The 25795-nt window shown below is 35.6% G+C and overlaps 1 protein-coding gene across 1 annotated transcript in view; it reads left to right on the top strand.

Moving 5' to 3' along the window:
• The window catches only part of LOC145669149 (putative ammonium transporter 2), a 256714-nt gene that overhangs the window by 45948 nt on the left and 184971 nt on the right, over positions 1 to 25795 (top strand). The window contains exon 2 of the mRNA XM_081737491.1: positions 21639 to 21918. Within this exon, the coding sequence (XP_081593617.1) occupies positions 21753 to 21918 (166 nt within the window). The 5' untranslated portion in view covers positions 21639 to 21752. The remainder of the gene's footprint in view (positions 1 to 21638; positions 21919 to 25795) is intronic.

The raw sequence follows: 25795 nt of genomic DNA, 5'->3' as shown, positions 1-25795 counted from the left end.
AGGGGAGCAGAGTTGTCTTCAATATTGGGAGGCGGGCAGATTTGAGGCTTATTCCTGGGGAAGGGGGAGATTAGATTTATTTTACGGTAGACGAGGTAATTCTGATTTCTGAGGTGAATCTGTTGTATATTATATATCAGGCAATGTAGATTAAGTAGTGGTACATATCAATATTACAAATCAGAGCCATGTACACGTTCTGAAATCTTAATAGATGCATATTTATAATTGGTATGTTCCTCAGTAGTAGAAAATGCTATATGTATAGCCATCGTCAGTCACCTTTCCTTCTGGAGGTGTTAACGAGTTGCCTCCAATAACGAACTTCGGTGTGATAATCGCTCTAGCTATCTATGAGAAAAACAATACAAAAATTCACTGTTGATCAAGAATTATCTTGTGAAGTAACGGACGGACGTAAAGATGTCAGTGGATTGAATCCGTCAAGATAAACGCTCTAGACATCTCTCGCGAGAAAAGAATTCAAAATGTTGGTTCTATTCAAGAGTTATTTCTGAAGTAGCATACGTACAGATTTTAATTGACTTGATACGTACAGAATTTTACGATAGTAAAACTTCCACTTGCGTCATCCAAATAAATAGATATAGCATATTATCATGCCTGTATTTAGGCACGGGCTACTGAGATCCTGAAGCTAGAGCGATAAATTTCCAGTGGCGGCATGTTAGAAATATCGAGATTGAGGCGGGAGGAGGAGAGAGAAATTGCACAAGAGAGAAATTTAAGGATCTTTACTGAAATGAAATGAAATCTTTCAGTTTTACATCCCACGTTTATGCGGTGTGGACTAAAAGAGACAATGATGATAAGAAATGAATGGAATGGTGGAATGAAAAAATGAGGAGAAATGGGAGAACCTGAAGAAAACCCTCGCAGATAGTGTTTGTCCATCACAAAGTACTCTTGGCACGTACTGGGATCGAACCAGGACTCTATGCACCACAGCTGAACGTTCTACCACTGAACCTCCTCGGCCCTCAGTGGTATCACAGCGCGACCTAGTTTTCTCGTTATGGCTCTATTGGCGCTGGAAAGAGCTGGGGCTATTGCTAATTGACTGCCAGTGTAATCCGTGCATTTGATTCTGCACGCTGCGCCCCGTTGCTGTTGCCTCAATATAACAGAACGCGAGGCCCACCATGTTAATCTACACCGAATAAAAAGGAAGACAATAGAGCAAAATTATCTTGGCCCAGAGGCGTAAGATATGTAAATAAGGATCTCGATATTGCTGTTATAAAAGTGCCATTTGCATGTATCTTAAAAGTCGAAATTGCAGGATGTTTCTATAAAATTATGGTACTTGGATGAAGAGACCTGATATCTAAGTATGGACTTTAAATCTTTTGAGAAATAATTTATTTACTTCCTTACTGAAGGGGATTTTAATATTTTTAAAAGTTTCTTCTGGTTGTAAGCTTGATGTTGGTACTTTCTTTTATTCTTAACGAGTGTTTAAGTAGTAGAACACTCTTTTTTAAGCTATAAGTTAACTAGAGAATATAAACTTAAAAACAAATTTTAATCTCGGAAAGACGCAGAAGTGAGAAGAAAGTGGAAGGTAGTAATAGAATTAAGACCTCCTTAAGTAATTTAATAGCCTTCCGGTAACTCGAGAGTTCTTCAACCAGCATACATTGTAGAAACATTATTGCATTTCAGGTTAACCTAATTTATGTTCTCAAATGTGAAGTAATGCCCATTAGTCTTCATAATAGAGGTTCAAGTGATGTTCCTTGTGGTGTCCCCTTTAAGAAAAGTTTGTTTCAAAGACAATTTATTACGACATGCGTCATTTGTTTATTTTTTTCCCTAGTGAATGCATAATTCTCTTTGTCCTTTCTTCTTCTGTGTCGTCGTCTTAACTTCCGTGTGATGGATGCGTGACACGTAAGGCCAAACGTATTAGCTTCTCAACCACGTTGTTACGTTAAATTGAACTGACACAGTGGAGACCTCTTCCATACACATAAGGAATTAATGAGGTGTTTGGTTACTCACATGAGGAAAAAAGAATGATCTAGGAAGCGAAAAATATCTCACAAGGTTGATTGGGATTAAAGAAAAATGGTGAAAAAGTGCACTTTAAAGTAAAAGAGAGAATGCAAAAGAAATTACAGAATATGTCATTATTGAAACTCGGAATAAATGTTTATATATATATATATATATATATATAAGTGAGCACGGAGAGTTAGTTTGTTACAGCAAATCTTGATATTATTGGTGACAAGGAAGTTTCTTTTCTTTCTTTATCCTCTAGACCAGTGTTTCTCAAAGTGTGGGTCGCGACCCATTGGTGGGTCGTGGGTCGTTTCTTTGGCGGGTCGCGAGAAGTTTTTCCTTTGAATTGTGAAAATTGTATTTTGAGGCAGAAACATATGTTATAAAGTAAGTATTATCAGTAGAGTTGCTGGGTTAGGATGGAAAGAGAATGGGTGAGTCAAAATCTATTATAGGGTAGGGCATTGCATTGAGAATAGTGAGCTCTGTGTTACCTTCATATGGCAAAATTAGAAATATTATTTTCAAAATTTAATTAATTTGAAATACCACTATTTCGTAGAATGACAATGTGTATTTGAATAAAAGTAGGTGGGCCACAAAGTACATTTTAATATTTAATGTGGGTCGCGGTAACAACAAGTTTGAGAACCACTGCCCTAGACTACGGGTTTAAATATGTCCTAATACGAGGAATAATCAGAAAGTAAGGTTACAATGCCTGTAGTGAAACATGTATACAGGATGTCTTAAAAGTCCTCTGACACACGGTAACTCTGTTATTACCAGAGTTACAACAAAAGGTAAGAAGAGAAATCGTCTCCAAATATGATGTTTTCAATCTAAAGTGAAGCATTTTTTAAAAAAAAAAAATCGGAGGAGCTGTTTGGGCTGTACACTCTTTATGCGTCCAATGTTGAATGAAAATGCAACGTTGCCATTTACCTGGACCTACAACATAAATGAATGAAGTTATTGTCTTATACGCTAATATGCGATGGCTAGTCCTCATTTCAAACAGTAACCTCATTCACCTATATTGTGGGTTCAGGTAAATGGCAACGTTTTCATTTAACATTGAGCGCATAAAGAGTGTACAGTCCAAACGGCTCGTCCGATTTTAAAAAAAATCTTCACTTTAGGTTAAAAACATCATTTTTATGAGACAGTTTCTCCTCCTACATTTAGCTTTAAATCTGATAATAACAGTTATCCTATGTCAGGGCACTTTTGAGACACCCTATATATTATTTCATACAACCAATTCAGCCAACAGATAGTACATACATTAGGTTATTTTTTGGCATAGTCTGCATATCGGTTCAGACATTTATCGCATCATAGTTTGAATATTTCCTCCTGGTAAAAATCCTGTGCTTGCGTTATTCAGCCACGTTGTCACGAAGTGGTTCATTTCCTCGTCTGAATTGAAGCTACGGCTTCTGAGGTGCTCCTTCAAGTGCGGAGAGAGATGCGAGCTGTATAGAGGGTAGTCGATGTCCCAGCTGTGTTCAAGTCTTTTGATGCCTTGCTGGGTCGACCACTGCGCTCCTAGTCAGTGACATCTTCCCTACCAGCCGCAAACTTTCGACACTATTCTGCGACATGCTGACGAGATATTACAGTCTCTCCGAAAATCTCTACCAGCTGCCGGTGAATTTCAACCGCGGTTACATGTTCAAATAATTGTTAATATATGTTCAAACGACGACTTTTTCGCTAGACCAGTTTTCCAAATGAGGCGCCGTTTGCTTTTATCTACAACTAGCGCTGTGGGTGGTGGATGGCTTAAATTCTGCACAGGTGCCAACTCCATGTATTAAAATTACCACGTACTCCTCATTCCTCTATAACAGACAAAACTCCAGAAATATCTGCCTTCTAACCTCAGTTTCTGATCCTCCCTCGTAATAAGCAGCAAATGTCTCAGTCTGTGCATCAACTAATCTTAATAATAAACAATCCTCGCCATACATGTCGCCACTATATATTGGTTGCTTGCCTAACGCTAATATAAAGAAAGGCAAAAAATTCGCTATACCTCTCATTAGATTGTGCGCACTGCCTTATACCCTTACATGTTGTACCATGTCGGTCACGGCGTCTCCCACAGGGGATATAAAATATGACGAAATTCTTATTTCTTTACAACCTTAAAATCAGATTGGCAACATTGAAAACTGTTTACAGGAAATGATCATGGATGGATCATCTCCTGTAAACAGTTTTCAATGTTGCCAGTTATATTTTAAAGTTATAAAGAAATAATAATTTCGTCATATTTATGTCCTCTGTGGGGAATGTCGTGACCAACATGGTTGAACTGTTGCGGTATTGCTATGAGGGCTTTGTTCTTAAATGATCTATTTTTTATTTTGCTGTAGATAGAACAGGATTGCTTGTGCACCAAGCAACAATGGACCAGGGGCGGATACAGGGAGCGATCGGGACAATCAGCCCTACCCCCAGAAGAGGAAACTTTCTTATTTTATATATAAATAAAACTTATTCCAGAGTTTGGAGCTCTTAAAAGTAGCTCTATACAGTAAAAAACCGTTGTATTATTTCAACGACATGCCTATGTGTTAACACAATTGTGTTAAAATATAACACAAACAGGTGGTTTGAACAACTCATTCTCCATTTGGAGTCGTGTGTCAAATGCCGGTAGTTGAAATGACACACAGCCTGTGTTAAATTAACACAAGTGTAGAAACTTCGGTATTGCTTTATGCATGATTGCCAAATATGTTGGGAATCTAATTATAAAGGCTTATGAATCGGAGCTACAGACAAACACAGTAGAAAGAAATACTTAAACAAATCCAGGTATACGCAAAATTTCAACATGCAAACTGCGCGATGTGTTTTCAATTGTTTTACATAGCGTTTGTGAAGAAATATGTCAACAGCGAGAAACAACACCGTATTACTGTGTCACTTCTACACTGCAGCTCACTAGTCAACACCGGGGACTGTACTTCAAACATGGCGGAAAACAAGTAGAATCACGATCGAGATGTAAACATATTACAAGGATATAGGTAAGAGTTTCTATCATTCTTGAACAAGATATTAGTTAAGGTTGTGTTTCCCACCATCAAGAAATACTTCACAATAAATGTTGGGAAGGACAATAAAAATTTTAATGAAGATTTTCTATATGAATTGTTCTGTAGTTTACTATTCTTATTTTAAAAGTAGAATCTTCGGTAAGCGTATGTATACACACCACATGGTTTTCCAACACAGAAAAATTGTTTACATAAACACCACACACGGAGTTATTTCAACACCGAAATAGGTGTCGCAGTAACACAGAAGTGGGGTCGAACTCGCATCAATAATGGTGTTAATCTGATGGTCTGGCCTTGCATTTTAACACAGGAAGTGTTGAATTAACACCAAAACGGTGTTACGTACACGGCTTTGCCCTTGAATTATGACACAGATTGTGTGTTTAAATAATAAGAAAATGATGTTAAAGTAACACAGACTGTGTTATATTGATACTTGACATGGTGTAATATTAACAGAAAATAATTAACACATTACACACTGTGTTCCTTTTTTCGTGTTAGTACAACACCGCCACAAGTAACACTCAACACTTTTCTCCACACTACCAACCCTGACATGGTGTCGAATCAACACCAAAAATACTAACACAGTTCCGAATTTAACACCGATTGTGTATTAAAGAAGTAGCACACCCTCTGTGTTAAAAGCCAAAACCGCGGGGTCTGTGTTGAACTAACACCGCATAGTGGTAGTCACGCTGGAAGCACTGCCCTGTGTTAAAATTGAGTTGAATTAACACAACTATTTTTTACTGTGTTAGTAGCAGTATTGCAACCCTCCTCCACCTCAGACGTCTGTCCTGGATCCGCCCCTGCAATGAACAGAATAAGCATGACGTATTTCCTCAGTACTCGTTATTCATTTGTGATACATGTATTAATTTCATGGATTACTGCTCCTAAATATTAGTTATGCAGTATCATCCACTTATAACGTTACGTTTAGTTTTTTTAGACCTGACGATATCTAAATTTTGGGGGGTGCGGTGGCTCAGTGGTAGAGCGTTCACCTCTGGTGCTTGGGGTCCCGGGTTCGATCCCATCCCCCGCCAAGTGAACTTTGTGATGGACAAACACCATGTTCGTGGGTTTTCTCGGGGTTCTCCCGTTTCCTCCCATTTTCTTCATTCCACCATTTCACTCATCTCTCATCATCACCGTCTCCTTTAGCCTAACCGGCATAACCGTGGGACGTAAAACTCAAAGATTTCATTTCACTTTTTCATATCTATTAAATTTTATCTTATATAAATTATGTGTACCAAACAAATCAATACCAATTAGCAAACACTAGATGTGCACTTCAATATAATTCAGTATTTTCACACAAACTGATATACATTTTAACGTATATATGATAATTAGATATCAGAACCAATATACATGTATTTTATAACGCCGCAAAAGTGACCAAAAACACAATCTATTCAAGAGCATCATATACAATTCTCTTTCTTATTTTAACAATCATTTTACATTGTCATGAGCTGACACCTATTACTGCAATATCTTCCAATAATTTGTTTCCGGTGAGATTTAAAAGACGTGCGCTACATATGGACAAGAGCGTTATTTCAGACTTCGCTTGAGGGGAGCAAAAGCACCACTGACATAAGATTTTCACGTTTTGTACTAGTACATTAGTAGACAATCTATTAAAATATGTGTATTCCTCAAACTTTTGGGGGGGCAATTGCCCTCCCCCTAAATGACGCCCCTGCATATGGAACTTCAATACTTATGCTTTACATTGACTTGTGAACATTATAATGAAATAGAGAATCGGAAGTTTGGAAGGGAAACATTTACATGAAAATAAACTGAAACATACACCAGCCTATGCTTTTTTTTTTTTATCTAGCAGACGCATTGTTTGGAACTGGAAATACAACTTTTAGATCCTTGCACTTAAATTAAGAGCGCAAGTGACGAAATCACGTGATTCACCCATACAAGACAATGACCCAACTTGTCTGATCTGAAGGTGCACATAATCAGAAACGTTCAACATAATACGGGGACAATGCTCTTCCGCGTAGATGTGTGTAGGAGTGGGTAGAAAAGTTTTAAAGTGGCCGAGCAAGCATCACGCTCGACGGATCTGAACGTGCGTTAACTTTCACTACTTACGTCTACGCAACCGCTGCAACAATCAAAGCGACGAAGTTCATTGCAGATCGGTCACAGAGTTGAATCACGTGTTTCATATTATGAGACTTAATACAGAGAGAAAGTACGGAGGATAATCCACGATAACTAATAAAAAAGAAATTCAAGACTCCAACTTCCGCGCAAAAGCGATGCTAAACATATCTTGGGACTGAATAGACACTGGAAGATTACAAGCAAAAGGGACGCGAAGTTAACACTGGAAGGTATAGTGATCTGCTAAGCAACAATCTGAAGCAAGTAATTCGCATCTAACTGCGATATCTATTGTTGAAAACAGCATTTTGTCGCTAGGCCACTGCTCTATTGTTGTTTGGTGAACTCTAAAACCCCAGCAGCCATGACATTTTTGCAATTAAAAAAGCAGCAATGGATCAAACTTTTGTTGCACTAGCACAAGAGTATAACCTTATAATATGCTAGGGCAGAAGGCGTTCTTCACAATGTAAAGAAATCTGCACATTAATATTTTTGTAACCTCGTGTTTAGTCATTAATAACCTGACGGTATGTATTTGGTACAGTGTTTAATAAAATGACTGTAGCTGTTTTTAGAAGATTGAGAACACGTAATTTTTCAGTGTCCACAATACACCCACAACAGACGTACTCTAATGCAAATGTTATATCACCATCTAGACGTAGGTCATTTTTCAACAACTCTATTACTATGCTATCGGACAGTGTTTATGGTATTACTTACTATTACATTAACATTTAATAAAGTCAGTAGCTAGTTCTCACTTCTCAACAAGATTGAAAGTTGCTGATATCTGTCCAATTCCTAAAGCCAGTAGAAATAATACTGATGAAAAAGGTAATAGATCAATAGCTATAATCTATGTACCTGCTAAAATATTTGAAATTATTATTCTGACCAAAATATATTTCCATGTTCCTCCTATTATTTCGCAGAGTTGTAAAATTTGAAAATGAGTAGAGAGATCCCTTTTGGGCCGCCAAATTTGTAAAATTTGAAATGAATAGGGGGGAAAAAAAGTAGTTTCTGTTCGGGTCGCTAAGTTCGTAAAACTTGAAAATAATAGAGAGATGTCTTGGTGGTGATCGTTTGTAGCGCCAAATTTTGTATGAGTTAAAAAAATATTGAGATGGCGGGTTTCGGGTTCACATTCCGTCTGTCGCAATTTATCCCCTGTGCACCACCGTTAAAGTCTCTGTTCCCCGAACTAAAATGGTTTGTGACTCGATAAGGACTGTTTTCACGATTTGGAAATCCTATCTCCCCGCGGTGTCCCAGGGCTTTAGAGAAACAAGATCCCTCTAAAACCGTGTAAGCAAATGAAAATTGATTTTATTAGCATACGTATCCTGTATTCATGTGCTGCAACGCTGAAAGAGAGTTTTGTTCTAATCTTTGGTTTGTGCGGATGAACTAGACTGACTTTCACTTTCCATGTGTACTAAATGATAATAATAATAATAATACCAGAAAATAATCAAAGATCTAGAATTTAAAAATTTTAATTGATAGTCCTGAAAATCAGTCTAATCCCCACTAGATCGAGAAATTGCTTATATTGTCTCATTAGCCTAATAGATCCTTTGGAAACTAATGTTATGCTCAAGGTTAGGGATACAACTTGTTTGTGAAAGAAAAAGCTTACGAATTTGGGGTTAACAATGTAATAAAAGTTTTAGTGAGTAAACGAGAACAACAAAAAGAAATGTCTTTTTTTAAAAAAAAAAAGTTAAGTAGGGCTAAAATTAACATTGAATTTGGAATTTTATGACAACAAATATTACGAATAAGGCATAAGGCCTCTAACACAAAAAAAAAATCATTTCAAGTAACTTACGTCTTGGTTTTCTTTCTTGACCTATGTAGTGAATGAATTGTTATCATTAACCTGACACAAACAAAATATGGAACTGATATTTATAACCAGTGTTAGATGCAATTTTGCATTGTTTATCTTTCATATAGAGCTTTCATAATTACATATGTATATATAACATACCAAACTTTTTAAATTACAATCTTGCATTTGAAAATACCTATTCATTTTACATCGTATGCTAAGCATATAGTTTGCGTTGATCAGCTGATATGTTCTGACTATGACCTTTCCAAAATTATGAATTTAAGATATTATATTGCTTGACGGAATTTGAATATAACTACCTACATCTTAGTTAGGTAAAAACTAAATATTGGGATATTTTAAAATAAGTTGAAAAGAGTCGAAGTCGAAATAAGTTGAAGTAAATCGAAACAAATCGAAAAAAAGTCATGACTTTGATTTGAGATTAGTGAGAAGTATGAAAGAAACATAGAATAATCTAAAAAACTTAAGTAAACCTATACCTGGCTGCTAACCATTCCTAATTATTGACTGAGAATAGGATATAAGTACACTATATATGCAATTTGACATTGACATAACTAACAAGAATACACCATTATATATAAAATCAATGAGAGTAGCATTACTATTTGATTATGCATAAAAGCTACACACATATACATATTGGCACATATAGAAAATCACCAGACACAAATATACATATAAATCATAAATAAAGACATGCATACATACATAGAAACCAAATAATATTTGAATATGCATCTCTCGAGATTTTAACACAAATGTATCGAGTTTTCGTGATTTTTCTTACTGTACCATCAATAAGATCGGTATATGGCCGTATACTTTCGTTTATTTGCATAGTCTATGCGCATAGACTTCTGATGGCTCTATTGTTTAGAGAATCAGAATGATGTAATAATTGCGCTTTTACTTAGCCTATTTCGTGTTTTTCCATATGTATTCTACATGACTGAAAATAATGCTCGGTTCCGTTTTATTTACGGACTCCGTATTTCTAACCAAGAAAATGATTAATTGCGAGACTAGTCGTATTCATTATATTCACTAATTAATATTTTAGCTTTCTTACATAACATACTTTTGTTGAGACTTTACGGTATTATTTATTAGACTTTTACTAGCATATAGCTCGAAATAGATTCATTTAAAATCCGTTAACTTCTATGCAAAATGACCTTATAAACACAATAATGTTTGGACAATTGGAGCAATACACTGAATATATTTCTAGGAATGCACATCACGCCTTGTTCTAAATTATCTTACATATCGAATATTAAGTAATTTCTGTATTCAGGTAAATTCTGTACCTTACTTGTATTCAGGTAAAGTAACTTCAATATGGTAAGGTAAATACTTCTTTCATTACAAATTTCACAGTTCGAGTCGTTAAAGGTCTACAACATGTTATTTGGTCTACATTTAATTCAACTTTCTTTATAGATTATTTATAAATCCTAAGTGACAAATAGAAAAATTACATAAACTACTATCTCTTTAATAAAAACAACGACATGGTCACTGATGTCACAGAATATATAAGTAACATTGTCAAAGTGTCTCTCTATTTAAATAAGCCTAGCTCAAAAAAATTCTAATATTTGGTAACTATAGTTTGAATTGGAAAATCTATTCTCCATGCGATGAAAATGCGTTTAAAGGTTTCAAATAGTTCCGTCTTTAACTTTTATACTGCGAACGTCTTGCATTTTATTCAATGCCGAAAATTTCCTTTTTAACATCAACAAAAAATAATTTGGATGGGTCCTACCTTTTGCCGTCCACACTGCTCTCACCACTTTCGTCGTCGCCACTGAGCTGACCACACACACACAAAGGTTCCTGCGTTTCCTGACTTCCTTCTTCCGCGAGGAGTGTCCTGGGTCCTGAATTCCTTTCTTAGACTCCTGCTGCGTCGTCCTCTTAAACTGCAAGGGGTGTCACTCTTGGGTGTCTCCTGGTCCATCAAAGTGGGGCTTCTGTCGGTCCATTTCTGATATGATGCACTTTTAACCAAGTAGCACTTCTAAATGTCACACTGCACCAACATCACTCTTTGTGTCAGAAGTGTAGTGTTACACGGACTAATTGTATTGATTGTTTTTAAATAGTATTTATAGTACTTCAAGCTGATTACGTATTATTAAAGCTAGTCTAAGTGCTTTCGGTGAGTGTGCATTCCACTTTTAAGTCCATTATCGCTGGTTGTCTGTAATTGCTCGTAAATATGTTTATATGCGCGAAAATCTGTCACTCAAAAAATATCTGTAAGCGTTTTGCTATATTTTGGAGTGTTAAAAGTTTTTCGTAGTTGAAGAAGATCTATGTGTAAGTTCCTATGCTTTAGCAAAGTTACAACATCGTACACTGGGCGTCGGTGAGTTTAGCCGCACATATTCTCTGTTAATTAACGTGTGATTACTAACAAAGTGTGTGTGTAAGTTCCGGGTATGTTTTTGTGTTTTGTGATTTAATGGTTCCCGGTGATGGACTTGATTATGACTGACTCGGATTTTTTGAATTTTCAACCCGTTGGTCTTTTTGGATACACCTCCAACTGCGTTTCTGCTCCCCCTAATTTTCTCTCATTGGTCAAATTATTTTGGTGTCCTTAGTTTTGATATTGTCTGTCTCCGCCCATATACGGTGTTCAAGCGTCGTCTCTCCAAAGTACGTGATTTCTTCAAATTTCACATGTTATATCAAGAATTTTTATGGGGCTTGATATGGAGACGTTATGTCGCATTCGTGCTTTTGGACCAACTTACAGACCTGTGTCAAAATCTTATCTAGGTTCTACGTGGAACCATTCTGTCTAGGTTGTGATTTTGACAAATTCACAGAGATTATTTTCCATTTATATTCTATTCAGTTTGTGCAGACTTTACTATTTTTCTCCTGTTTCACTAAAAGATGCTAAAAGCTCTTCTGTTTTCTTTGCTTGGGCTCACGATGGGTCTTCTGTATGTGTGGTCTGCTGCGTGTGGCCTAGGCAGCGGGGTATTAAGAGACAAAAGAAAGGTCGTTTAAATGTCCTCGCCGCAACGACAGGTATACAGAATAAAAAGAAAACATTTTACTCTTAGATAGGGAAGGAAAATAAAGAATGTGATTTGAGTTAACTTTGCTTTTTAACACAAAAATTTAAAATGACATTCGCTAACGTTGTTTTCATTATATGCATAATTGAATTAAAAGAATTTATTTAAAATTAAATTAAAATGAACATGAGGCAACTGTCACAAAGTCAGCGTCGTTTTCTATCCAGAAAAACAACAGTAGCTAATCTTGCTGAGTTCACTCACTTATCTCGCTGAGTTCACTCAAGTTGACACAGTTTATATAGACTTCAGTAAGGCATTTGATGTTACTAATCACAATATTCTTCTTAGCAACATTTTCTTTTCCCCATACCCTACGTAAATTTTTATCGTCATATTTCCGTGAACACAGACATCGTATTCGTTACGAAAATGTTCTCACCACTGAATTTTTAGTTCATTCAGATGTTCCATAGACCTCGAACTTAGGACCTTTGCTGTTTCTCTTATATAATAATGATTTACCTTAAGTAATAAAGTCACAAAAATAGTTACGTGCAGACGAGTTAAAAATTTTCCATGTCATATACTCGGAAAGAGACTGCATTAATTTGCAAAATGATATCAAAGCAATTCATGCATGGTGTGAAATTATTAAGTTACCACTAAACATTGAGAAGTGCATTGTAATTTCTTTTACAAGAAAAATAAATTACTTGGAATTTGAGTATCATATTAATAACATACCACTTTAAAGAGTTGACCAAATAACTTATCTTGGCATATCAATAGATCAAATCTCTTGTTTGACGCTCACCTAAATCGAATTGTAAATAAGGGTTATAGAAATCTCGGTTTTGTAATGAGACTTTTAGGTGAATTCAAGAACACTAATATTTTTAAAATTCTGTATGCTACATATGTACATTCATGTCCAAAATGATTGTCGCATATCTGTAACTGTCTTCTTGTAAGAATATTATTTGATAGTGGTTTTGCAGGGTACTTTTAATACTGCTAGTATGTATATAATCGGGAAATGTATATTTGTGATAAATTTCATAAGAAAAGAATTATAAATATGAAAATTAGAATGAGTAACTCAAAATGCTGCTAAATGGACAAGAAAGTTTTATTTTTGTTTTATTGTTCTTATTTACTGCTCTTTTGACATGAAATTTGGCACATACATGTCTTTGTCGATTACGCACATACTAACATTATAAGAAATATTCGTTATCAAATTATATTCCTACAACAACATATTTAGACATGTGACAATAATTTTGGACATGAGCATACGTACTAAACTGGAATACGCGTCCATAGTATGAAATCGTAGTGCGCAAAAATATTCACGCTAATTAGAAGCAATTCAATCAAGATTTGTACGCGATTTAATATATATAAAGACACGGAGATCTATCCTCGATATGAACATATCTTGAACTCTTACCAAGCTATTCAATGCATTCTCTTAAAGCAAAAAGAGATAATTTCCTTCTGTGTTTTTTAATAAACTTATACATAATGAGACAGATTCGCCAATATAGACCTAATTGTCCGAAGTGTACCTTCATGTTCCGAACAAGAAAATGCACTCGCGGCTACAAACATTACATGAACCACCACAGCGTACTAATATATAAAGTATATCGCCTGTTAGGGGAAGTGCACAATGTATAATAGTGTCCAAATAGAATGCCCTACAATAGATATACTTGATGAGTATATAAGAAATAATTTGACTATACAGTTCAGCATGTAGCACAAATGTAATCATTTATGTATAGTGCTGAACACTCAATGAGTATACACCTGTTGTGTTCAATATAGCTGTACAATAAATAAATAAATAAATAAACAGCTAACGTGTAATCTTAATTTATAATACGATTTAATTTTGTTAGAACGCACCACGTCATAAGATATAGTTTATTTATGATCTTTGGATGTACGATGCTTGTCACTTTCCTAATTGTTATTTCTAATACACCTAACAGGAACAAAATAGAATTGGCTTCTTTATTGGTTATATGTTTTACACGGATGGAAGAAATAAAAGTAAAATCCACCAAAGCATCCCAGTTTCTAAGATTTAAATCCTACCAGCGTCCCGGTTTGAAACAGTAGAAATATAATAATTGTAAATTTGTTGTGGTAAAGAACATTTCTGATGTTTTATTGACTTTTATTTCGTTATTACATTGAAACTAATCTAGCAAATTCCTAAACCGGGCGATGAATACGGAAGGCATAAAACACCGACTGCTTTCTGTTTCGTCCGGTAAAATGAAATGATCGGTCTACGTTCGATATCAAGGAGGTAGCCAATACATCTATAGTGTTAACTATGGTAAGTTTGCACTATATGTGCATTTATTTATTTTTTAAAAAAAATGTTTTAAGGAACTTTCTGGATAATATTTAATGAAGCAATATTAGGGTTAATCGGTTCTATGCTTTAGCATCCTATACCTGAAATGAATTAATTATAAAGAGTGGTTATTCTACCTGAAACTTGACTAATACCTTCATGTTACTGAGTTATTTGGTCTAATGATTGCATTAGAAAAATAATAATGACCCAAGTACCGTTTGATATACAAGCTTTGAAACTCGGGAAACACTAATAATAATACGAGAAAGTTTCTGTTGTATGTTTGATCATCGCTCTTGTATACTCTTCAATATGTGTAGTAGAATCAAACAATATATTGAAAAAAGTCTCAAAGTTAGACATTTGTCAGTTCAATGGACAAATACCTAAATGTAACATGCAAATTTATCATCAATAATATTGTATGAAGAAACTTCAAGTTCGAAATTATAAACGAGATCAATTTACGTAAGAAAGTTATATATAAAATGTTCTTTTCTTGTGTGTTTTGTGCGTGTTTGTTTTTGTATTTTAAGTTTCGTTTTTCTTCTCTTTCCAGTTTATTTGGTTTAATACTTTCGAAGGATTTTATTGATTTGTATGAGATTATTCTATTTAATAACAATATGTAAATATCTCTCAGATTTGTGGACTCCCATTTAATGGATATCGGAACCAACAGAATAAATCTAGGGCAGCCGATTCAGTTTAAAAGTCATAATTTTAAAGTAAAAATGTTATATCTATGTAATAAAAGCGATTGTGAGTTTCCATATGATCGCATCACGCAATAAGCACGGAAGCAATTAAAATTATATTTAGCATGATTATCAACCTCAGGTCTTCGAGGATCATATACTGCTAAATTTATGAAAATATTATTCTAAGGGGAAGCGGTGATTTATAATTTATGCAACAATCGAAAATTTGACGAATCCATCAGGTTAAGAAAGATAAAGCCCGGTATGTAATTCATTAAAAGCAAACGAAACTGTGTTTCAGCAATTTTAGTCCTCCGTGGTCACATTTATGTTTTGTGACACGGTGGTACAATGGAGCCCAGAAACTTTTTTGTCCTATTTTATGTTTTAAATATCTTTTTTTGCATTATTATTATTATTACTAGCAGCGTTCACCCCGCTTCGCTGCGGTCACCCCGGAACGCAATAAACTTTGTTACTTAGATAATTTTTACTTTTTCGCTTTCAAATTGCAGTAAATGTTAAAATTATAGCGCCTGTCATTTATGTTAACCCGCCGAGTCACATGGTCATGCGGGTTGCATATAAATACGTTTATTTTTACCTATGATGAACTAATAACAAAGGATTTGTACGTATGGACACTTGAATGGTCAATTATCTCAAGACACTGGTAATTAAAAATTAAAGTGATATGATAAAAACCATCTAGGGTCCAAATCATAATAACCCCCCAAAAATGAAAGAAATTGGTTCAGCCGTATTAGCGTGATGAGTTCACAAAGGATTTGTGCGTTCTCTTTTATATATATAGATTATTATTATTATTATTATTATTATTATTATTATTATTATTATTATTATTATTATTATTATTATTTACTATTCTGTGATAGACGCAGCGATCAGCCATAACAACAAGCAGTGTTGCCAATTGAATGAGATGATGCCATGGATGAGAAAGGTTTCAAAAACAACAGGAAGAAAATCAGAACTAAAAGTAATTTATCTGGGGTCTGTTAGACTCCAGTGTGACGACGCATCATATATAATTTGTTCGAAAAACTGAATGGTGTTCTTTCGTCCAATCCATAATTTACGGAGTCGCTGAGATTAATAGTGACACTTCCAAATCTGTTTAAGTACAAATGCATCGCTCATTGACATGAAGGGTGAGTAGGTAGCAACAAAGATGTAATACTAGAATTTTTTATACGTATATTGAAGTATCTCGTCATATTAAACAAAACCATGTGCTTCAGCACAAGCACTAGCACGTAGACGACGGATGCCATCACCACCGATGGAACACGAAGAGGATACGAATAGATACGAAGAATACCCTTCTACCCTTCCAAGGGCTCCGTCTCCGAAGACGAGCTATAAAAACGTACACCTCGAGGCAGAAGGCATCAGTTGTTAACTAGTCATCTCTTACCTACCTCTCCAACCTGCAACGGGCAAGAGTTTCTTTTAGACCCAGCTGCAACGGACAGGGTCTTCTTAAACAGCAAACCCAGAATGTCCCAGCTACAACGCTTAATGTACACGTTTCTGGCCCATACAGTGCAATACTCCACATGAAGCATTTTATGAGTATTTTTCTCAACTCTATTCAAGATCTCTTTTATTCAAGGTCCCACAAAATATTATTTTCTTCCTCCTAAAGGCTTCTTTCGCCATTCTTATCCTTGCTTATATTTCACGTTCACATTTCATATCATCACTAATAAAATTAATACTACCTAGATATCGAAAAATATATATACACTCTCTGACTCGGACTGATTCACTCCTCAACAGATCTCCGATAACAAATAAGACGGAGTTTTGCGAAATACAATCTGTAAGAAGGTGGAGAGGAGCTTGAATGATTTTTGAAGTTCGTCAGATCTCCAAAAGTATAATACATAGAACCTTGGTCTTTTGTATAAATATTCTCCTCGCATCAAAGGAAGGAGGTTTTGAATATTATTATTATTATTATTATTATTATTATTATTATTATTATTATTATTATTATTATTATTATTATTATTATTATTATTATTATTATTATTATTTGTTAAATCCTCTAAATTGTAAGGTACAGAACCTTGATAATTTATACAAATATTCTTCTTGCATGCTATGCTTCAGATAGGGCGGGGTTTTGCACACCTTAAGAAAGATTTTTTTTTTTTTTTTTTAAGAAATCTTCGAAGATGATCGCAGAACTATGAAGCTGCGTTTGTATTACTTACCTGCATTCAATATTGAAGATGAGGGGAAATCGAACACAGGGAGTGGGATCATAGCGTGGTCATAACACTAGTGTTTAATAAAAGTATGTATATAACGTGTACAGGTATTTTTTTAACAGACTGGAAAGAAGAAAAAAGAGGAGGAGGTTCTCAATTCGATTCGTTTATATATATGTTTTTCTTTTTCCTTTTTGTGACCTAAGAAATATTGTAAAATTATATTTTCTTGTTATCGAGAACTAATATCTTTGTATATTAGGCGTTTACTTTGTTTGAAGACGGCACTTCGAATTTATTTCAAATGCTGTTAGCAAATGAGAGAGCCACTTCATTGTATACATTGATGTCAGTTTGTGCAGTCAATAAAGCTACGCACCATTTACTGCATTTACTTAGCCATACTTCTTTACTACACATCAACATCGCATCACAATGTTCATTAGCCTAACCATTGATCGTGTTCTATACTTTAACTTCATTATAGTAGTTAATATGAGATACTTCCAGAAAATAAGTAAACTAGATTCTTTTAGGTTTCAAAAAATATTTAAAACAAAACTTTTGCATGCTTACGTCAGTAAATATGTGAAATATTTTTCTATGTAGTCACCATCCCTCTCGATGCACTTAGTGAGACGAGGGATTAATTTTTTTTATGCCTTAATCAAAGAAGTCTCCCGCCACTTATTTTGTCCAATTCATCATCTCGACCTTCGCTTCCTCATCAGTTGACCACTTTTTCCCACCCACGTGCATCTTCAGGGAGGTGAACAGATGATAGTCCGAAGGCGCTAGGTTTCGAGAATGTGCGTATCAGTCAAAATTGACTATATTCCACTCCTTTGTTCATCGTGCACATCACTACGACCGTTTGTAAATTCACGACACCACTTAAACACACTCGTACGATTCATAATTCCTTTGCCATAAACTGAATTGATGTCGCTAGAAACTTCAGACGAAGATTTTCTCTTCACAACGAGATGACGAATTACGCTGCGAATCTCGCACTTGGCGTCAGATTTTATCGACATCTTTCACGGGAGACGTTACTGTGGCCACAGTTTTGGACGTACTGACGCGTGAGTGGGCTCGCTGGAAACGGTAGGACCTAATAAGCTACACTTCCATTATAGCAATAACAAATTCCCTCTGCCTGCGAGGGCGCTAGTACAGCTCACAGATGATGAGAAGAACCTTAGCAGAAGTAGTGTGACGTAGGTATGGGCTCGCCCACTTTTCGAACGGGGGTTTCAAATGACACCACGGAATAGCACACATATAACTTTACCCGGAGTAGCAGACGACATCTAAGTATAGACCACACCTCAAAAACCGAAAATGGACTTGTCCGTGTCGTTGACCTTTCCCCGCTTCCCCTGTTTTAGGGTTCTTCTCGTCATCTGTGAGCTGTACACTTATTTTGTGCACGTGCCTCGTAGTTTAACATTGGAAACGATATCGAAAGAAATTAACATTTGATGAAAGTATAATACTTTAATCATATTGTATAAAAGTGGATATTTATTGTTGGCTAATAAAGAACTTGAAATGAAATGAAATCTTTGAGTTTAACGTCCACGGTTATGCTCTTTAGGCTAAAAGAGACGATGATTAAAGAAAGTGAATTATGATGGAAGAATTGATGGAACCAGATAGTGAGAGGGAACGGGAGTACTCCGAGAAAAATCACGGACACGATGTTGTAAAGTACAAACTTACTTGGCTGGGATCGAACCAGAGACGCCACGCACCAGAGATAAGCACTCTACCACTGAGCCATCATACTCCCCGAATGAAGAACTGTAGGAATCAAGATTTATTCAGAAACAAAGTTTTGAGGAAATTTCAAATCAAAAAGCTACTTGCAAACGGGTGAATTTTCGTTAGAACAAGTTAAACAGTTAAACAACGCGGAGCTTCACAGCATTTCACATTCGTTTATTGGATACTCCCTCTCCCTTGGGGAAATCTAAAATCATCAGTGATTATTATCTTTACTTAGAGGAATACTTCAGAACTAGTATTTTTTTTAATTGACTTAAAACTCTATCATCTATTGATTTGAGAATATCATCCACGTGTATCCATCGTTTCTCGTTCGTTAAGTTTGTTCCGTGTGGGTAGAAACCTGACACCGAGCTCATTGAAAAGATAAATGTCCATCGAGATTGTGTAAACGATCTTTAAAGATGAGCTAACGATGATAAAGTCTAACGAAACAGTTTTATTGTCTCTGGACCTTTGTGAAACGTTATAAATTTTCTTTTCTTCTTCAACAATCTTATTTATGAGATGAGATTACCAATAGCGTCGTAGACTTTAGTTTCGTGACGAGTAGTAACGCTGAAAGCCTTCGTTTCAATCCTAACGAACAATAAATAGTGTCGCAACAAAATCAACGAATTTAATATCTTTAATGAAATACTTCTTGTGGAAAAAAGGCATAATTTTATTCGTTTCAATAAGTGTGTTCCTATTCAACAATGCAAAGTTTGATTTATACATGCAATATGTCTTGTGATTGCGTTGATAACAAGGTTCTTATAAATTTCCTTATCAACGTTTGTTGTAACTTACAAGAGAGCTAAACAAAGAAATAGTGAGTTTCGAAATACTGTTAAAATAATGGAGAATGATAGAGCAATATGGCATTACTCGTATGTTCGCATTTGGGGGGAAATTGAACAGATGCACTTTCAACAAGAGGGCGATACTTCCAATATCTCCTACAAGACAATTTTCTTTCTGCGTGGGATCTTCCCAGATTGGGTTATCTCGCGAAATGGTGACAAAAATTGTTCAACTACGTCATATGGCCTTACTCCGTGCTCCTACTTCCTCTGAGGTTTTTGAAATCTAAGATCTACGCAAACAAATCCCAACTATTGCAGGAGGAATTTAACATATTATCATTTAACATCATATCTAACATTTTAATTTAACATTTAACATTTAACTACGTGCATCGATGAGAAAGCATGTGAAAATTTGATTATAAATTCTATCCGGAGAGGGAAGTCCTGCCAAGCAAGCATTGGAGATACGACGAATGTATTTCATTCATAAATCGGCATATTCATCTGTTGAAATCGTGTAAAAAATATTTGACGTTTTCCAAATACGCAATATTTTCTTAAGCATATTGAATATATTGCTTCCAATGGGATATTCTTATAGCGTTATTACACGTCGTTTTTTTTTTTTTTTTTTAATTATCTACTTTTATTCATACTTGGTTATGATGATGTATCATCTGAAGTAAGAAAATTATACACAAAAAGATTTACCTACTAACGAAGTACTTCTAGTTTCGAAATTACATCCTCGTTTCCGTTTCATCCGATTGCTTTGTGTCAAGATTTGTCTGTTAGTGAATCGAAAGAAATCGATTTTGGAAGTGTTCCGACTGTATCTCGGAAACGAAAGGACTTATCAACAAATGGACTTCAGTTTACGAATTAACACCTCTACGTTATTAAAATCATGTCTTTGTCAAATGTAGTCGTTAGTAACTAATTTTCTTTGAGATAGAGGTGTCAACCGTATTCTAGAAGGAAAAGATCTATTATTAGTGGCGTATTTAGGGTTTTGTTTAGGGGGGACTATGCACATTTTCCTGAGTGAGTGTATATATACTGGGTCTATGTAGGTATACAGTTATTATATGTACTATATATAAATGTATCTATTGTGGGGGGGTTAAGCCCGATAGTCACCCCTAAGTACGTCACTGTCTACTATAGAAATACTTTATAAAAGAATTATGAGGAAAACGAAATTAACTACTATAAGGTACTTTGGTTCTGAGTCTACCTCTTCGAATTAGCCTGCTTTCCTTGAATATCATGGTCTCTCAGTGTATATCACTGATCTAGCGTTAGAGAGTTTTTCCTAACCGGTATTCTACGCCAAATCAGTAGCGGAGAAATAACACTCTTCCAGAAATAACGCGAATATGGAGTTTTATTTTCAAATTGCGCGTCACTGAAACAGTGTTTTCTACAGGCGATACATGCTCGGAAATACTCAATTTTAGCTCTAACTTTACATTGTTTCAAATAAATTTGTACTTTTTCTGTAATAAATATATACGTAGGATGGGCAATTTTGTTTACTCAAACTTGTTTTTACATATCTATTTCAGGATAAATACATCCTCCGTCTTCTAGACTTACGAACTCATTAACATCCTCCAACCCTGATCACTTTCTTTTCTTCCTTCTGACCCCTAAAACCGCTTCCACTGAAACGATCCACAATGTCTACCACTGTAGAAGAAACCACGGCAACAGCCACTGCCGTCGCGAAAAATTCGTCAGAAGAACCAACAGAATTCCGGCCTGTGCCATGGATATACGATTTATCGGTGGACGATACTACTTTCGTCATGACGTCCTCATTCATTATTTTCACAATGCAGACAGGTAAGGAGTTTTGTTATTATTTTATAGAGCACACTATTCAGTACGAGCTGTTTAAAAGATACAGTATCTTGTTTTCACAGTTGTTATTGTGTATTGTTTTGGTGAGATTGAAACATCCAACTTTACGTCTAGTGGAAAACCACCCTCTGTGTGACAATCAACAAATCAACCGAGGTCATGCATACAACGTCACTATTGTCGTACATATTTAGAAAACAAGCTGGAGTGCCCACTTACTGAGAAAGCAATTGTTGTTGAGCAGAATCGTGTGGAAATGCATTACTGAAAACATACCAATTAATCTTGCTTTATGGTTTTGAATTCGGGCATTCTGCATGTCTAGCCGCGAAGAACATTAACAGTACATTTGAGCTAACAGTGGGGAAGGAACACATCAGACGCCGTGGGATTTCAAACTTCCGTACCAGTAGTACAACTTGTAAATGATCCAAGCAGCTACTTAGTAACATGTTCTGATGCGCTTCTAAGGAATACTCTGAAACTAGAACCTCCAAAATATGCGTGCAATTGCAGGTAAGTTTGACATATACCACACCACCATCGTTTGGAGGCTTCACATAATAGGTAAAGTGGAAAGGTTAGAATCATGGGTTTTACAGAATTGTCATCAGTAGCGAAACGTACTGTGAGGCTCTGAGGCCGGGCCTACCCTGTTTTCTACCATATATTTTCTTTACCTCTGGTGTCTTACAAAATAAAGTCAATCCTTAAACATTTCTACTTTTTCAGTAACAAAATTGTAGATTGGAAACACTTGGGAGACCCTTCCGTCTGAGCCTCACTAGCTCGCTAGACAGTCTTACAGGCTATGCTGCTCAGGGAGCAAAGCTATTACGCATTGTTGAGAGGTGTGAAGGCTCGCCCTTGGGAGTTTAGTTTTAGCGTTGAAGGCATCTTTCAATGCTAATATGTTATAAAATGATTTCCTTAACACAGAGTAAGAAGTTTCTCTGTACAAGTATGTGTTTCTATTAGTGATAATTTGTTTAATTTAGGTATATACTCTTAGGAGTGATTCAGAGAAGCTTATTTTTTCCTACATGGGGCCTGGTTTATAATAGCTTGTAGAATATACTGTAAGTCTGATATATTAAACATAGGGTCTATATATAAATTTAGGAAACGCTACCGTACACCATAAAATAATAATATTTGTGTGTAATTTTAGTTCAGTTTTCCATTTCATGGAATCAGTGGGGTATTTACTATTTTGTTTCAAGGGGTTTTGCTTGTTTTGGGAGGGACTTTGCTAACTTTAATCATGGAAATGTGAAAATTCTGCAATATATATAAAATAATAAAAAGTTGGGATAAAATTTCGATGAGTATTTCAATCCGGAAGCCACCCCTTTAAATATGGCACTGCATAAAATACAATATTAAATATCTTGTGTTGGTTCAAATGAAGTTCCTTCTGAGCATGCATTAATTAGATGCAGTATTGAACTCACTTTAAAGTGGGGGATGCAAGTAACAAACGCTTATTCAAGAAATTTGACAGCTAACTGTAAGAATGTACTTTCTTTTTCTCTCCCTCCATTTTCAAATATACAGGAAATGAAAACAGCAAGTGAGGAGGAAATTCTCCTCATCCCTCCTGCAAATCTCAGACAGAAGAAAATATGAACTGCACTTCTTCAAAATATTTGGAGTGGTGTTAAATAGGAATATTCAATTAATTTATATTGCATGTTTACCTCATGTGGATATTTGTTGAATAATAATAATAGACTACTTTCCGTCTACCTTTACTTGTATAAACATTCATTATTTCTTGTTAAATTAAATAATAACAACAAAAAATTACTATGTATACATACACATAAATTTAATTAAACAGTTTTAGAAACATAGCTAAGAAAGTTCTTCAAAATAAATAGATTTAATAGGCTTTTTGTTTAGCTCAATAAGAAAAATAGAATTCTGATTATGATTTAAAAGATTTTATGATACATTAAATGTTATTTATGTTATTAATTTATCGAGCCTACTCTGTTTATGGGTCTCCTTTAGCCTAGCAGGCATAACCGTGGGACGTTAAACTCAATGCAACCAAATCTATTTGTGGGATTACGCTTCGCCACTGACTGTCATCAGTCAACAAAAATCGCCGTGTGAATGTATGCGTTCTTTTCTTTTTTCTTTCTTTTCTTTTTAGTTTGGGTTAATGAAATTTGTATCGGATTGTCAATTTTGAAGAAAAACGTATTTCCCACGACAATTGTAAACAATCAAAACAGTTGTTGGGAAATGATTAATTTCCAGAACTATTATTCCACCCGCATAATGTGTTATTGTTGATATGACTATCTATGGTGATCGTCATGGATCATATCTTTCTCTATCAAAGCGAGACCAGTACTGGGATCGTTACAATGCTGAACTCCATAAAATGCACAGAAAACTTATTCGTATGCATCCAGTTTGGTCAATAGATATGATGCTCTCATGTTGCACACAACGCACGGCCACATGTTCTCAAAATACTATGTAAGACTACCTATCCCCATGCCGTAGGCATCAGGGGACCACCGATGGGTAACTAGAAATATCTCGCCAAACATTGGCGGCCCCGCAGCGACGATCCGCGGTGGCCCCACTTTCATTTTGAAAATTATACCACCAGCGGCAGAGACGCGACGAAATGCCAATGAACAACAAACTTACTCCCCCAAAATATGTGAAATTACCTATGTGCGTAATTTGTTACATTAAGAAGAGTCTAAAAAACAATTTTAAAAAGTAATATATATATATATATATATATATATATATATATATATATATATATATATATATATATATATATATAGATAGATAGATAGATAGATAGATAGATAGATAGAAGGATAGATATAGATATAGATATAGATATATGTGCCTGAGGGGAGGCGCAAATCACCAACCTTTGGATTACTAAGCGCGTGCTCTTAAGACTTGGCCACGCAGGCTATATAGAAAACATCGCTTGTAGAGGCATAACTCTTAGCCCACCGATTATAACTTTTAATTCCTTAATTTCCATTCCATCCCTTTCCTTAAAGAGGGTGTAGCCCTCTACAGGGTAGCTAGCCCAAGGGCTAGCAAAAGAGAGAAAAAAATAGAGGCATAAATCGTTGAGGTATTTTTAATTTAGCTAATCAGAGTGGTCCTGTAACTGTGTATATTCGACGATAACCGTTTGCGATTAGATAAAACCCGTTCGCCATGTAATTTTATAATAAAACGACGCGCGCCTATTTACTTTATTTTATGGTTCTCTCATATTCACTTTCAAGTGATTGGCTACAGTTGTCATCTAAAATCATACAATTATACGCACTCATCTCAAGATTTTTCACTTCATGATGTAGAGGCAGGGGTTATTCTTGACCCCCGTAGCTCACTTTAGGAAGAATTCGTCAGGAAAAATAATATATAACAATAACCGCATGCACATGTCTAGCGATAGTTCGTGTTGGTCCCTTCGCAATTCTCCGCGACGAATCGAAGAAGCGCGGACCAAAATGACTTCGTCCTGCTATGCGGTGGTAACTTCAATGCTCCGACTTTAGATATCTCTTTCGACTCGACGAAACTCTGCCGCCAGTGGCACACTAGCGGCAGTCCTTCGACACGTCGCTATAGCGACGATCGACATTTATCGGCAAGTGGGCTACTAGGTGTTGGCAACGTTTACGGCATGGGGAATAATTTAGTATCCGGGGGTGGGGTATAATCAGGAACGAAACATATACAATCTATATATCAATCGATTCAGCTTGACAAAACAAATCGATCGATATCAAATTTAACTACTTCCGGTTTACTGAGTCTAAGTTAGTTTTCGGGGGTGGGGTATAATCAGCAACGAAAC

This window comes from Thermobia domestica, chromosome 13 (assembly GCF_964235325.1).
Source record: "Thermobia domestica chromosome 13, izTheDome1.hap1.1, whole genome shotgun sequence".
In the NCBI taxonomy this organism is placed as follows: domain Eukaryota; kingdom Metazoa; phylum Arthropoda; class Insecta; order Zygentoma; family Lepismatidae; genus Thermobia; species Thermobia domestica.
The sequence above is the reverse complement of the archived record's forward strand: the minus strand, read 5'-3'. Positions and strand labels throughout refer to the sequence as shown.